This window comes from Momordica charantia (genome assembly GCF_013281855.1).
Source record: "Momordica charantia cultivar OHB3-1 chromosome 1 unlocalized genomic scaffold, Mcharantia_2.0 BLBB01000001.1, whole genome shotgun sequence".
In the NCBI taxonomy this organism is placed as follows: domain Eukaryota; kingdom Viridiplantae; phylum Streptophyta; class Magnoliopsida; order Cucurbitales; family Cucurbitaceae; genus Momordica; species Momordica charantia.
In genome coordinates, this window is record NW_028275157.1 from 12,401,873 (window position 1) to 12,417,851 (window position 15,979).

The window sequence follows — 15,979 nt, forward strand, 5'->3', positions numbered from 1 at the left end:
GATCAAAAGTGTTCATTTTGAAACTTTAGGTACCAAATTGACACATACTTCAAATCTCAATAACCAAAAATAAATATTTTTTCTTTCATTTACAAGAGAGGTTACTGATGTCTTAACTAGTTAAAACAAATGAGTAATGTGATGCAGGCACTCATGTCCGATAATAATAATGTTATCAGATATAGCCCTCCCTGGAATAAAAGCTGATTGTGTTTGAGAAATGATTTCCCCCAAAAGCGATTTGCCAGGACTTTAGCGACAAGTTTGTAGGACACATTGCAAAGGCTTATAGACCTGAAATCCGTCACCTCTTGTGGGCCATTTTTCTCGGGAATGAGAACCATCTCTAATGGATTTCCTACCAAGTAACACTGCCAAACAGTTATCGATCACTTTATCTCCCACATCGCCCAAAATTTCTGGTAGAAAACCAACAGGCCTGGGGCTCTTGTAGGATGCATTTGCTTTAGAGCTCTCTTTCGATTTCCTCCCTTCCAAAAGGAACTGTTAGCTCTCTTTCGATTTCTCTACCGGGGCTTATTAAGAATGCCTTGAATTCTATTCTGCTTCCTCCTCGCCTTAGCTTTCGCTTGGAACCACCTAGTGTTCTTATCGCCCCATTTCAGCCAATTTTCCCTTCGTCTTCAACAAGTAACTGTGCTTCCATTTGATGAATTAGAGGGAAATTTAGGAGTAAAGGAATGTTATAGGCTTCTTTAATGGCTTCTTTTATATTCCTTTGTGTACTTCTGTTTATTTTCCAGCCCCCCAATTCTTAAGAGATCTTGCGCAACGACGATCCAGCGACCATTCTAATGGATTATTCTTTCCATTATTCATCTTCCAGTCTCCATTTTGTAAAATAAGCTCCTTCCATTCTGGGTACATAACCACCTCCTTACTTTAATTATTTAGAATTATCATATCAATAAATAAATCGTAAAATACATTTTTAGTCGTAAGTTTTTATTTAGTCCCTAAGTTTAATCTCTAAAAAGTTCAGTTAATTCTCTGTTAGTAGATTGATGCAGACCTGACGTTATTTTATTTACAATTTATGTAGCATTTTTTCCTTTTTAATTTCTTCATTTCTCTCTCTCCCCTCCGGCTTCTATTTTTTAGATTTTTTAAAATGTTAACCTCTTAATCAAAGGATAGGTATCCATTACTGTCCATTTAAGCTCACATTAGTTACTACCCATAAATACTTATAACTATATATCACTAATAATTTATTGACTTTTTAACCTAAAATTAATTTTAAAAAATAAAACAAGGCTTTTTTCTTTTAATGAAAAATTCAAATAACTTGCTCTAGCTAGCATCGGATAAGATGGAGATAGAGATGTCATTTATCAAATAACTCTTTCTATCTTTTTTTTTTTTTACTATTACTTTTGGATTTAGCCAAAATCACGATCTTACTCTTTCCTTTGAAGTTGGAGGTTCAATCCCTCGTTTTCCTTTGAAGTTGGATGTTCAATCCCTTGTTTCCAAATTTGTTGTACTCAACAGAAAAAATTAGAAAAAAAAAATTGGATTTAACTTCTAATTTAATTTTATGAGTATACTTCTTTTATTTTGACTTCAATCCCTTATTTTCAACTTTGTTGTACTCAAAAGAAAAAAAATTGGATTTAACTTCTAATTTAATTTTGAGTATACTTCTTTTATTTTGAACCACGGGTGGTGGGTTATGTGTCCAATTTTGTATCGAGATCTAAATTTCCATTAAGATGATTAACAAAATTTAATGCAATAATGAGTCGTTCGCAACAAGGGATAACTTGGGTGGCTTGGAGTGTGAAGGAATATCATCGTTTGTATTATATACCTTGAAGTATTGTGTTATGTATTCAAAATCTAATCAACTCCCTAACACGATTTTTATGATTTAGAAAAAAAAAATCAATGAAAAACTGTAGTTCAAAACAAAAATTAAGAAACTACCCAAATTCTAAATTGTATTCCATATTTTATTTTATTTTTATCTTTATTTAATATAAATTAGAAAAGAAATATGAGTAATGTTTCTAATGGATTCCACCTACAACGTGTCATTATTTAGACATTAATATAAATTGTTAAAAAATTAAGCTTATTGTGTAATTTGAATCCTAAAATAGACTAGTTGTGTATTAAAATAAAAAAATTTAATGCAATGAATCAGGGTGATTAGAATAGTCTTTGTGACAAAATAGAAATTTTAAAGTTTGGAAACAAAAATAGAATATTTGAAAGTTTAAGTTTAAAAATAAAGAAATCATCAAGTTTAGAGATTAAAGTATACTCTAAACCTTATTTATTGGTTATTTATCATCAGAAAATTAAGGGTTTCTCTTGATCAGTTCTCTCTTTGTTTGTTTCTTTTTTTTAATATAAGTTTAGAGAGCCCATTAATTAATTCCTTAAACAAGTTAACTTATTTAATATTTCTCAACTATAAATTTCCTTATTATATAAATCACAAGAAATTACAAATTTCAATACATTATGTGATGTGAATAAATTGATATATATATATATATATATATTTATATTTATATTCATTATTAAAATTGAACTTGATTTAATTACTGAAAGCATATATATAATTTTTTTAATTTACTATTATTTTTAAAACAAAGTCAACTTTTCATTATTTTTAAAAATAAAATTCATAAAGGCGACCAGCCAAAAATATGATCATTTTTTAAAGTAAGAGTTTATGTAAAATAAACCTTTTTCTTTTGTCAGCTAATTTATTCATTTATTTAAAACATGAAACTCCACTAATAATCCAAATTTGGATCTAACTAAGTGGAGAGTCTCATCTTCTTAAAACATCTTTTAATATGAACTTCAACTTATACTATTTCAATGACTTGTAATTTTTGTTTTTTGCTTTAAGATTTTGATTGATGTCCTCTCAACTTATTTTAATTTTAGTCATTGTATTTTTAAAATATATTTTTTAAAAAGTGACCATTTTTATCTCATTTTTTCGGTCATAATTTTAGCATGACACACTTCACTTACTCAATTTCTTGAAATGTAGCAATAAATTAGTATTGAAGAATTTCCATTGTGTATACAATTTATGTTAAAATTTTATAAATAAGAATTAAATTGGTCACTTTTTAAAAATAGAGAAACCAAAATTGACGTTTTGAAAGTATAATGACTAAAAATGAACAAAAGTTGAAAGTCTAGTAACGAACATTTTGAGAGTAGAGAGACCATAATGAACTAAAGCCAAAATTTAAGTGATCAAACCTACTTAAGTAAAAACTTGAATGAATTTCTATTTGAATGATAAGTTTTCTTAAATGCAATTTTTTTTTTCTTTTTAAAATTTATCATCAAAATTAATTGACAAATAATTTTCTGTATATTGTATCCTATATACTCGATTGAGTGTTTCAAAAAAAAAAAATACTCGATTGAGTGAAAAATAAATAAGTATAAGAACGAAAATGATTATCTCTTTAAAATTCGTAGACTAAAATAGATAATTTAATTATTAAGGGCTAAAAAAGTATCAGATCTACAAATGGATAACCATCGATCCAAAACCTTTTTTATTAGACCAAATTATATAACATGTCTTGTCTAAAGTATAAGGTTGGGTTCAATTAAGCTCCTATCATCTTAAAACTTTTCATTGGCACAAGGCTCGAACACAAAACTTTATTTATGTAATACACAAATCATACGTCCTTGTCACTACGCTATCCTGACTTTTTTTTCACCACTTAAAAATTTAAAAGTTAAAAAAGTGAAGCTTTTAAAACAATAGACTTAGACATAATTGAAACCCAACTCTATATAATTAGCCCTTTTCAACTACTAATATGATACGGTTTAAACTCTACCCCTCTCTGATTCCATTCAAAAGAATTATACAGATAGAGCAGAGGACTCGAAGCCAAAAAAACAGGAAGGAGAGAGACAATTTCCTAGATTATATTCCCATGTGAGCTCTAGATTTATAATTTTGTCCGCAAAAAAATTTTAAGAATAGAAAGATTATTGCCCCTCAAAACATTATTTCTGCCTTCCTAGTTCCTCCTCATGGGCTATAGTAGTAATAATAATAACAAAACTATTATCAAACCGAGTCAATAACATCTTACAAGAATAAAAGACTGACTAAGAAAAAGTGCATGTGCATGCATTACTACAAGAAATTTGAGTTTTTCCGACGCTTCAAAACGTCGGAAAAAGACGTAAAAACGTCGAAAAGCTACTCATTCTTGTACAACGCTAATTTGAGCTCTAGAGGAAAATTAGTACTCAAAAGTGTGAATGTGGGGACATATCTATGTGTATGGAAAAGAGAAAAACGAAAAGAAATCAGAAGGAAATTCAGAAAGGCAGTCTTCTCCTACATGCTTCAAAGGGGGGAATCATGGAATTATAATAATCAATGGGGAGGAAGAAATTAGAAGAATAAGGAGAAGAAAAAGGCATATCAGTGAGCATCTCATCAATCAAGTCTCTGTAAATGTGATGTTGTAAAGCCATACCTATTTTCGCCATCTCGCGTTTGAGGCCCCATGAGATTTCGTTGGAGATTTCATCCAAGCTCTCGCCCATGGCCTTGCTTCTCCACGTTAATGGCGGATCATCATCTACCTCATCATCCTTCTTCTTCTTCATTAATAATGTCGATGCCTTGAAGGAGTCGTCTTTTTCCTCAACTGTTGGCTTCTTGATCTTCGGCTGCTGCTGCAATATTTCTTGTCCTGCACATTTGGAAGCCTTGTTGTTATTAATTATATTTAGCCTTCCAACATTGGTTTGTTATATGAAATTCATAAAATTTTAATATCTTAAAAAAATTGACCACAATAGGGTTTGAACACATGTCGTGAGGATTTACTGATCAATAAATTTTTATAGAAAAAGGGTAAATTTTACGTTCTAACTTTTTATATATACCTAATTAATCTGAAACAAATTGGGGAGAAAACTTTAAAATCTTTTAACCTTTTATATAATTTTTTTAATATAAGAGAGACCGAGTAGGGGCATCATTTCACTTTTTTCACATGCTCCCTGTGACTATTTGGCTCACCCATGTATCAATTTTTACCTTTTATTTTCTAGAATTGTAACTATTCTTCTCTCTACTTACAGTTCCTTGTTAGTTTTCTTTTTTTTCCTACCCTCTTTTGGTTAAATAACTTTTAAAAATTGAGCTATATAAACATTTTTCAATGGAAAGTTAGTTTATTAAATATATATATATATATATAAATCTTCTTTTGTTTAAGTTTGTTGTTTTTTTTACGATGATACTCTATGTATTTACGTATATTTTACACCTAATATGTGATTATGGCTTAAGAATTTTTAACATAATTTTTTTTAGTACGAGAATTTTTAATATAATTAACTCTAAATTAAAACTACACAAAAAATGATAAATATAATGACAAAATAATGAAGAGAAATCCAAACTGTATTTGTCACCAAAAGTAACAAAAGTTGTATGCTCTTCTTCACTAAGTGTTGTTTTCTGTACTGTATTGACCACACCAAATAGAGATGGAGAAAGAAAAGGGCCAGCTGAAAGAACATATTATGATATTTCAATAAAGGAGAGAAAAACAATAATTCAAAAATTAGTGACGAATATAACTCAATTCAATTAAGCATCAATAATATGGACCAAAAGATCAAATAATCAAATCTCCACCTCCCACATGATTTAATAACTCAAAAAAGAATTTGAAAAGCTAGTGTGAGCTGGAAATTTTTCTGAAAAGTGAGGCAAATTTTGAACTCCTAACTTCATAATCTTGCAACTTTAATAATTAAAGAAGATAAATTAGAGGGACTCAAATACGTAGAAAATCACTTGGTTTTAGCTCTAACTCTTCTCTATTAGTAACTTTTTATGAACAATACTTGTCACACTAATCGGTATTAAGTTTTTAATAACTTTTTGGTGGAACTACTAAAATTTTTTAGCCAATAAAAATATGGCAGGTCAGAAAGTTAATAGGAGCTCTACTGTGGTGGAGCAGAGATATTACACAGTGGTAGATCGGTGGTGGGGATATAGGATGGGAGTGGAGGAGAAGCCTGGAAACAATGGCTTTAGAAAAAGCCTGGTTTTTTTGCCGAGTGAAAGCCATCTACTGCTTTCTTTCTAAGCTATCTCTCTTCCTTATTTCTGAAAAAAGTAAAGGAAGGCTGTATGTTCGCTTAGCTTTGTTAAACCAATATGACTTGACCGAATCATTACAAAGCATTCCCATTTGCTTACTATGGACTTTGTGTGAAAGAGTGGTCCACTTCCTCCACTTAGATTATATATTTTTTTTTGGATTGAGAGGTGGATCTTTTGCTGTCCTATATCTAAGGACACTTGCTCGCACCCCTAAGGTCCAGACTCGGGAGACATCAAGGATTTTTGATATTAAGCTCGCAAGAAGATTCAAATTTAGAGACCTTTAAGTCAGTATAACTAAGACATCCAAGTCCTTGTTAACTGGATTGAGCCTCGAGGCTCCGCTCAGATTATATATACATATTTTTTATAAAGGAAAGTTAAATTGGATGTGAATGAGAGAGAATGGAAATGAGAAGTCAAAAAAGGGAAGAAAATTTGTGGAATGAGGGATTATGTTTCCAAGCTAAAATTATTCTGGAAAAGAAAAAGAAAAAATGAGAATGAAAGAACGAGGGATGATGTTTAAAGAGATTGTCATTATCTTACTCTATTTCCATCAAAAAAAAAAAAGGAGATTGTCAGTATTAATATTGTTTATTAGAATAAAATTTAAATTATGATGGGAGACCAAGAAAAGGAGAGAGAAAACTCAATGAAAGAAAAAGCAGAAAAGGTTGGTGAACCCACCAAAATAAAAGAGTAAAAGTGACATTTTCTGAAGCAATCAGTCAATAGAAATAATTTGATCTTGTGGAACTCAAAAAATTGAAAAGCATTCTTTATTCATCAATAAAATCATACACTGAGAATTGAGAATATAAAGGTCAGTAATCCTCATTTCGTTCAAATAAACATGGCCTAATTCTCAAGTAATTAAATGGTACCTACATTGTATTATTAATCATGGGAATTCATGTACACACAAATGGATTAAACCATCCAAATCACACAAGTTTTTTTTTCTGGATAGTAATAATAATTACGGTTCATATTGAACTTGTTTTTTACTGTTTGTTTTTTTATTATGGATTTCAACCACTTGTGAAGATGGAGATTTGAACCTCCAATCTTTAAGTTGATGATATAAGTCTTAATAATTGGGTCATGTTCATGTTAGCTAACAAGTTAACCGTAATCCTTGAGTATTATATCTATTTCTCGTCTCTAACTCATCCCATTGCTAAGAACTATGGACGATCATATGGATTATGTATCCAATAATTTCATCTCATCATGATCATACTTTTAATTAGAATTTGGAGATGTAGAAACTTGACTCTCACCAAATTTAGATAAATTATTCAATGGCTATGTTTATTGGGTACCATACATGTAATAATTACAATGCTAACTGAAAAGCATCTAGTATGTCCCCTCATGCCTAAGCAAACAGTAAAAAGCAGTGAGCCTAAAATGCCATGAATTGGTGTTGGGAATCCTATATTTTGGCATGCTATGCCTTCTACTTTTACTTGAAAAAGCACTGTTTTCTTGTCTTCATTGGACGATTTCTGTACTACCAGGCCTACTATTAGACAGTACCTCAACCTCAGGCATTTGATATTTCTTACAGATACATTAAATGAATTTATTGTATAATTTGAACCGAATATTACCTCCAAAATTAAGTTTATGATAATTCTTTATTCTTTAGGGGAGCCAAGAACAAAAGAGGTACACCTTAATTAAAAAAAAAATTCCTCTTTGGTGACCTTTTGTTCTTATAAAAATTTCTAATAGATATATATTTTACTGTTTCGTTCAATTAGTAGAACTGATTAAATATTTAAATTCTTTAAAATTACTCCAAGAATAACTAAAGGGGAAAAAGAAAGTTCAAGAACAAATGCATTCGTGTGAATTAATTATGAGGTGGAAAAAAAGCTGCCTGCCTGATATATTTTCTTTGCCTATACATGAGATTCCCACATAGTTTTTTCTTTTCTTACAAGTTTTTACTTTAACTTCCTTTTATTCCTTCGTTACTGTTTTTCGACAATTTTGTAGACAACTATACTATATCTTCAGAACTAAAATTTAGGTACCCAATTTACCCTTTATTTATAATAAGTCTTGAACTATTAAAATTCACCAAAACATTGAATTATCCGTTTTCTTTAATTCATATATATATATATTATTTTTTGAGGTTCACAGTTTTACAGTTGAGAGACATTCAAATATAATAATATTAATATATTTGATTAAATTACTAATTCGATTCTATAGTTTAGGTTTAATTTCAATTTAGTCCTACCAATTTCAATACAACTACATACTAAATTGAAACATAACAAATTCTTAATTTAAGAGGTCTTTCTTTTCTGGTTAAATTAATTTTATCTGAATTTTCATGTTAAAAGAAAAGAAAAAAGTTCACAATTAGCAATTTGGTACCAAATTGAAGGCTAAGAACTGCAATGTACGTACCGTTTTCGCGTCCTCTGGTGGTACGATTGATTCTGTTCAGATGCAAGCGACTGGACTCGTTGAGCACGGACACTGCACTCTGCTGCTGCCGCTTCTCGCCGTCGCCACATTTACTGTCCCTACACTTCCGTCCAGAAATCGTCCTTACTTTTTCTCGATTCAGGCATTTTCCGGCAATCGGCGTCGCCGGTGGATGACTATCCGGAGACCGATACGCCATGATAATCTCCTTCAGAGCCTTCAAGTCATTATCGCATTTCTCCAGTGCTCCCAACAGCTTCCTTCTCTTCTCGCTGGATGACGTTTCCACCGGTACCGATTCCAGTCCCATCAACCGCGCTACTAGAGCCGGAGAAGTTCCGATCGTCGTCGCCGGCGAGTTCACGGAACTCGACCGCCGTATCTCCGCCGAAAGAGTCGGACTCCTCGTCGGCAAATCGGAGGAGATTCTTCTGATCCGTAAATCAACAACCTCCGTTCCTTTTCTTTCTTTATCACTTCGCGGCCTTCGCTGTTCCTGCGATTGTGGAGAAGCCTGAGAACCACCAGACGCTGAGACTAGGATTTGGTCCGTCGGAGAAGAAGAAGAAGAAGAAGAGAACACAATAATATCCTTCTCCTGCTTACTCTTTCCTAAAAAAACACCGCAGAAACTCGATCAATTTAGTGCCAAATGAGCTCTGAAACTTCAATCGAAGGAAACTAAAAAGAAAATTAGAGTAACGAACCAAACGTGAGGGATTTGATCTTGTGGCGATTCTGGTACTTGGAAAGAAGATGAATAATGCCGGACATGCAACCAATGCCTTTAGCTCGAAGACTTTCCGGCGGAGTATCCCGGCGAGAAGTCGACGATAATTGACTATTTTGCCTCTTCATGGATTCAAAGTTTCCCTCTCTCTAGCAACCTTTTCTGTGTAACAATGGCGAGGAATCAAAATTCTATGTGTGAAGCTCAACAGCAATGAGAGAGAGAGAAACAGAGATGGGAGTGTGTAAAGCAACTGCCTATTGCCTATATATATATATTTTTTTTTTTGGCAAGGAATGTTGTATAAATAAATTTATAATATTAATACTTTTGTGGGCCTGAAGTTTACTTGGAGCCCTTGGATTTGGGCTCCCATTCCCTTTTTAGGGATTTGAGCCCATTTCACTTTTTCCTTTTGCCCTTTTCTTTCCTTTCTTTTGAGACATATGTAATTAAAGAAAATAATTGAAGAGTAGCCAATAACATAGGAGTAGGACATTTTTTTAATATTGTAAAAAATAGTTTAATTATTTCCAAAAATAATTTTAAAATAATTTTTGTTTTTATTAGCGCGAGAGATCTTGTCCAAGTAGTAACATGTCGTTATTGTCACGTTTAAGCAAGGTCGTCTCTTTAAGACACTGTATTGCATGAGACGAACTTTCTTAAATTTCGCAATGTTGTCTCTTGAAGAGACGAAGACTTAAAAACAACAATATATTAAAATTTATTTTTCGAAATAATTATATTTAAATAATTAGTTTTTTTTTACAATATTAAAAAAAATATCCCTAATTTTGCTTCCTAAATTTTTAGAATCAAAATAGTTTTTTATATATAAAGTTTGAATATTAATAAGCTCCTTGTGAAAATTATGGGTAACTAATTTTTAATATCGCAATATTATTGTTTAATTATTAGTATATTTAAGGAATTAAACATTGATTTACATATAAATTATAAATTTATTAGTATTTATACTCACTTGTCAAAACTTTTAAAATATCTCGACATTTTTTATATTTCGCCACTATTTTCATATTATTATAAAAACATGATATCAAAGGTTAATGTAAACATAATAAAAAAATAACAACTTTCAACTTACAACTACAAACTTTTGTTTTGATCCTCTACTGAGAAAGAATGACCAATTTAATTTATATTTACAAAATTTTAACTCTTTTTTTTTCTATTGAATGCAAAATACATAAATTTTATACACTATATAGTTCTTTTTTTGATATAAATTTAAGACTTCATTTCAAAAAATTTAGTGAATAAAATATGTTAAAATTATGATGAAAAAAAAGATGAAAATAAAAATAAATGAACTAAAATAACCATGTAGAGATAAAAAAAAAAACTTATTAGACTTATTAGACTGTTCGATTAGGATTTAATCAATTTAGTCCATTTCAATCCATTTGATTTTCAAAAAATAAATTTTGAGCATCATATATCTTTTTAATGTTTCAAATTTTAAATTACCAAAAATAGAAACTTCTACACTAAATCACAATAATATAATTTTCTTTTAATAAATTTGTAACACTTTACCTATTGCTTTTTATTGAATAAACCTATTGACTTAAAAACAATAATAAAAATAATCATACAGTTTATTTTATTTAATTTAAATGGTTAATACTTTTATCTATGGGCGCTGGCACAAGAACTTAGCCTCAGCATTCTCATCGCTGCAATACAGGCATGGGTGCTGCTCCGCCAAGCCCTGCTGTTTCAACCTCTCCCTCGCCATGACCACCACCTGTTTGTTCGAGAGCGCCCCCGGGTTCTCCTTGAACACGCTCTCGATTGCATTGCTGAATGCCCCGTAAGCTTTCCCTCCTGCACCACTCGGGTTCATGTCTGCTGAACTCTCGTTTGCTTGGCACCCGCTCAGCAGAATCCCTGCATCGGGCTTCACTGCGTTGATCGAGTCGAGCTCACGCGGGTGCAGCTGAAACTTGAGGCTGGCGTCGGCTCCGAAGGATTCCAGCATGTGGGTGCCAATGTCTGTTGGGTTGATGTTGGTAAGTGATGAAAGGTGCTGCAGAATTGATTGGAAAGGGATGGTTTTTGCCTTTGCAACTGCAGATGGAGGTGGGAGTTGGAGTTTTTCGCCGTTGATTATGGTGGAAGGTCCGATCTGCTCCTTCTCTTTGTCGATTAGACCACCGCTATGGCACGAGTCGGAAACCATGGTGAAGCTGGCTCCCTTAGGCAGGCGGTTGACAAGGTGACGGAAATCGATATCTGCATAAACAGAAAATTTCTCAGCTAAAACGATAGCAACTTCAAGAATGTTTCCTTCTCTAGATAACAACAGACAAACCTGTAATGAGGTTGAAGTCACAGGGCACAATGGCCTCATCTTGATGAAGGAAGTTGCCATGTTTCATGGATGGAACTCTGGTTCCATGTCCACTGTAGTGAAAGAACAGAACATCTCCCGATTCAGCCTTACCAATCATTCGCCCAAGCGAGCGCTTGATATTAGCACCGGTGGGGATCAGCAATGAGCCCGGCTCATCAGTCAACACCTGAATATTGCTCGGATCAAAACCGAACCTGCTCACCAACTTTTCTCGCATGGCCATTACATCATTTATGCAGCCATGTAACTCATACTTGGTATTAGGGTAATTGCATCCCACCAGAACTGCCATCCTCTTCATTCCCTCCATTTTTTGCACCAATCTCTCTCTCCTTACTCTCTCTCTCTCTCACTCTCTCTAGTTTGATATGATGGTCTGCAGAACTCAGCCTTTTTTATACGAATACAAAAACAAAACAAAATCATAACGTCTAACCTGCATTCTGATTCAAGCTATCTTATTGCTTCCTCCATTGGCTTTAGTTAGCTTTCAAGCTTAACCATTCTCACATTTACATACGTACAAGTTAAGTCTCACTGAATTTGGGGGGGTTTACATAACTAAAAATGGACAGATCTGAAACTTTATTCCCAAATTGAAAGCTTTCAAGATTACAAGAGAAAAGTGTCATATATAATAGAAGTAGGAGCTTTTCAATCTACACAGCTAATCTTGGTTAAAGGAAAGTACTCATCCATGCTTTCCTTCCGAATCCCTTTTCGCTGCTCGAGTATTTTCATCTAATGTTGGATGAGAAACACTGCAAAATCGCGTTCAATAGGCTAATTTGTTTTTTCTTTTCCATAAGGAACATGATTACTTCATTGAAGCTATAGAGAGGACAAGAGGAAGACAACTCTCCAGGAAAAGATCCTAAGACAGAAAACCTTTCAATTGGCTGCTAAAGAAGAAAAATGTGTGATTACTTACAATTTATAAAAATAATTTGAGGGCATTCCAGGGGGAAGAAGCAACGCAAATTATAAGATCCCAAAATATCTTCCCATCATCTTCTGATATCATGAAAAGTTATTCTATAAGCCAAGTTGCAAGTTACTGCTAAGAGTTAAGACCCATCACCAATCAGCCTCACATGATGACAATTAACATCCTTACCAAAGTCTTTCTGAGTAAAAATATAATCCGAAAAAAGATGGTTGGCTGATTCAATATTTCCACAACAGAGAGAAAACTGAATACACTAACAATGAAATTACACAGCACATGAGCCCTTCCTGTGTCATATGAAGATGGAGAACCATATATAGTTGTTCCCAAATTGAAGATAATACGAATTTGAATGGTCTATTTTTTCAACTTTGGGAAGCTAAAATGAACAGAACTTGCAAGAAATTTGCATACTCTAGTTCAGTGATCAGAAACTCAGAGTGCTTCTTTTCAACACTTTTCAATAGATAATATGAAGATGTTTTTATCAAAAAGAGAAACAAAAAAGGTTGAGTTTCAACCTGAATCCATGATGTCAGAATTGGACTAACAACCTAATTATATAAGCTTAGTCAAGTTTACAACTGAAACCAATATACGTAAACCATTTTTTTTATATCCGTGTGTCCAGACCAGCTTGCGCGCACTTCGACTAATCACGGACCAACCGCCTGACCCTACTACATTTGCTTGACAAGGATATTAAATCCTAGGTAGGTGGCCACCATGGTTTGAACCCATTTCCTTTAAGTCATTTGCTATTTACATTGGCCCTTATTGACCACCAGGTCATCCCATGATGGTTATGCATATGCTGTTTTTGCACCTAGGTTCAGGAGAACCACCACGCCTTGCCACACTTAAGTGCAACACTTTTTTAATAAAGTAGGGTAGCAACTAAAACTTAAAAAGAAGAAAAACTTAAACAAGAAACTGTTGGTTCATCTCCTCCATTTGACCTTCTCTCTATAACCTCTCTTTCCCTCCCTCAAATACTTGGGACTCGGGAGGAACATGGAAATTAAGAGGAAAATGTGAAGGGCTATAACTCTAATAATGGGAGAAAATGAGGATGTAGGCCTATTTAGTGATAATGGAATTTTAATTTTTAAATATTTTGCAATGAGATTTCCTAGTTTACTTTTATGATTCCGTAGAGGATGAACATCTCGTAATACTTAAATTTTGCCCAATATTTCATTTTCTCTATCTCATGTTTCATACTAATTCTTAGTATTATGTATATATGTGTATTTATATTTTATTTATTATGCACCTCATCTTATTGAATCCCTCACATTTTTTTTTTTTTGCCTCACCCTTAAAACCCAGAAGACGAGTGTGCTTTACTGCCGTCCGTGCTTTCAAAAATAAGGTATAATAGATGTGATGATTAATCTTGTTTCATGACAATTTTGGCTCAGAAATGCCCTAGATCTGAAAATACAATGCTAACCCCTCCACCTAGCAAAAATCCCCACAGGGAAAAAACAAGGGGTCGAATTTTAGGAAAGGGGACGTAAGAGGGGAAGAAGAAAAGCCAAAGAACATTTTTGTAAGACCTAAATACGGGCCAAGTTAAGGAAAGTTATAGCAACTAAAGATCTTTCCAGACTTTAAAATCTGAAGTTGAACTGTTATAGTTTATAATACCATCTTGACACCCCATAAACAAGGTAGGCCGCACAGGATCCATGTTTATCAATGCATGGGCTCTTCCTCTTGGACTTGCTGCAACAGCAACCTCCTCCGCACCAATTATCACTTCAGCATATCCTTTATCACCTGCCTTGCTGTTCTCCAACTGCATAGGGTGCATAAAGTGACACAGAATCCAAATTGGTAACAGGATAAGACAATTAATTTACATAAATAGAACAAGATACATTTTCGCTTCTCGTTTCCTACTTGCTTTCAAATTTTGAGAAACATACGGATTTGGCAATTGTTTCATATACCTCATTTTTAACTTTCAGAAAACATTCCCAAAATTATCTACAATGTTTCTTGTATTCATGGTGTTTGGGTAAGCTTAACAAGCACCTCAACTAATCTCACAAGAGAGCTACATCAAGGAAACTTGTAAGATATTAAATTTTAGGTAGGTGACCTCTTTTTTTCTTCCATAAATTTAGATACAATAAAATTTGGTTTCTTGTTTTTCAGTTCTCATTACTACTTTTTCAAAAACATAAACAAGACATGTTTAAGTTTTAATCCTTCCATTGTTCATTCATATTATTTTATCATTTCCAGACATGTTTAAGTTTAATCCTTCCATTGTTCATTCAAGGAATCAGTTCCCAACCTTGTGCCATATCACATCCATGAAATTTGTAATCTAAAACAGACATAAGATTTCCAATCTCCTTAGCTTACCCTGAATTTTGTTCTAGCCCCCCACAGGACAAATGTCTCGTTACATGTATGGTGCCTGTGGTTTCCCCTCATAGCCCCAGGTCGAATTTCTCCGATATGAACAGAAGCACAGGTCACTGCTCCACCTGTAAGAATAACGAAATGATCACCGAAACAAAAAATGGGCCACACTCAGAAATCATAATGCCATAAAACAAAAGTGACTGGAATTGAAGAACCGATTGACCTTGGAGCACTTTCACACAGTTTTCAGCTCAAAGAACATCTAGTTCTAGGCTCAATACAGATTCAAATCCAACGCGAAATGAACACACGCTTACAAATCAAAATCCAGATAACCAAAACGCCAAGTAGACATTCAACAGCGGAATTCTACGCGGAATATTAAGAAATTCAAACCGAAAACGAAGGCGACTGGAGTACCGGGAATCCCAGAGTGAAGCGCAAGAGATACAGGGTCGAGTAGCCAGCCCCTGTTGTCTTTGGCAATCGGAGAAGGAAACCCAGACTTGAACCGGACGAGATTGGCCTTGAAATCATCGTCTTTGCTCCAGGACTCGCGATTCTGCTGAAAGCGAGGGGAATCGGGAGAGGAGAAGGTGGAAGAGTGCTGGATTCTGAGAGAAATCCATGTCAGGAAGAGGAAGATTGAGAGCAGAAAAGGGAAGGCGTGGGGCTTCTTCAGAAAGTTGGCCAGGTACGAAAATGAGGAGGCGAAGGATAGCGAAAGGATTCGGGATTGGATTTGGCTGTGGAATGGACTCTCCAAGTTTTGGGGATTGGTTGAAGATGAGAGTGAAATTGAGGTCCTCCTAGGGTTCGCCATTGTCGTCTCCTCTGTCAGTGCTTTGCATTCTCACCACCACTGGCCAGGTGGCTGCTCTGTAATTCTCTCCTTTTTCTTTTCCTTTTTTTTTTCCCTTTTTC

At 33.6% G+C, this 15,979-nt stretch overlaps 3 protein-coding genes across 5 annotated transcripts; all 3 read right to left on the reverse strand.

Annotated features, from left to right (window-relative positions):
* Window positions 1-4,067: 4,067 nt before the first annotated feature.
* On the reverse strand, window positions 4,068-9,589 carry LOC111021776 (uncharacterized). Of its 3 annotated transcripts, none has more exons than XM_088121358.1 (4): window positions 9,322-9,589; window positions 8,594-9,226; window positions 5,458-5,553; window positions 4,068-4,727 (listed from the first exon to the last, which is right to left on the reverse strand). In XM_088121358.1, exons 1-4 carry the CDS (start codon window positions 9,470-9,472, stop codon window positions 4,348-4,350), a joined length of 1,260 nt encoding a protein of 419 aa, XP_087977484.1. In that variant the 5' UTR covers window positions 9,473-9,589; the 3' UTR covers window positions 4,068-4,347. The 3 variants fall into 3 exon arrangements, with proteins under 3 accessions (XP_087977484.1, XP_087977480.1, XP_022154518.1); XM_088121354.1 differs by having other exon boundaries at window positions 5,446-5,553; XM_022298826.2 differs by lacking the exon at window positions 5,458-5,553.
* A 1,259-nt stretch (window positions 9,590-10,848) lies between these two features.
* Window positions 10,849-13,919, reverse strand: MC9 (metacaspase 9). The gene is made up of 2 exons (XM_022298824.2): window positions 11,683-13,919; window positions 10,849-11,603 (listed from the first exon to the last, which is right to left on the reverse strand). Exons 1-2 carry the CDS (start codon window positions 12,032-12,034, stop codon window positions 11,002-11,004), a joined length of 954 nt encoding a protein of 317 aa, XP_022154516.1. The 5' UTR covers window positions 12,035-13,919; the 3' UTR covers window positions 10,849-11,001.
* Window positions 13,920-14,060: 141 nt separating this feature from the next.
* LOC111021775 (RmlC-type cupin) lies at window positions 14,061-15,979 on the reverse strand. The gene is made up of 3 exons (XM_022298825.2): window positions 15,476-15,979; window positions 15,053-15,177; window positions 14,061-14,477 (listed from the first exon to the last, which is right to left on the reverse strand). Exons 1-3 carry the CDS (start codon window positions 15,876-15,878, stop codon window positions 14,271-14,273), a joined length of 735 nt encoding a protein of 244 aa, XP_022154517.1. The 5' UTR covers window positions 15,879-15,979; the 3' UTR covers window positions 14,061-14,270.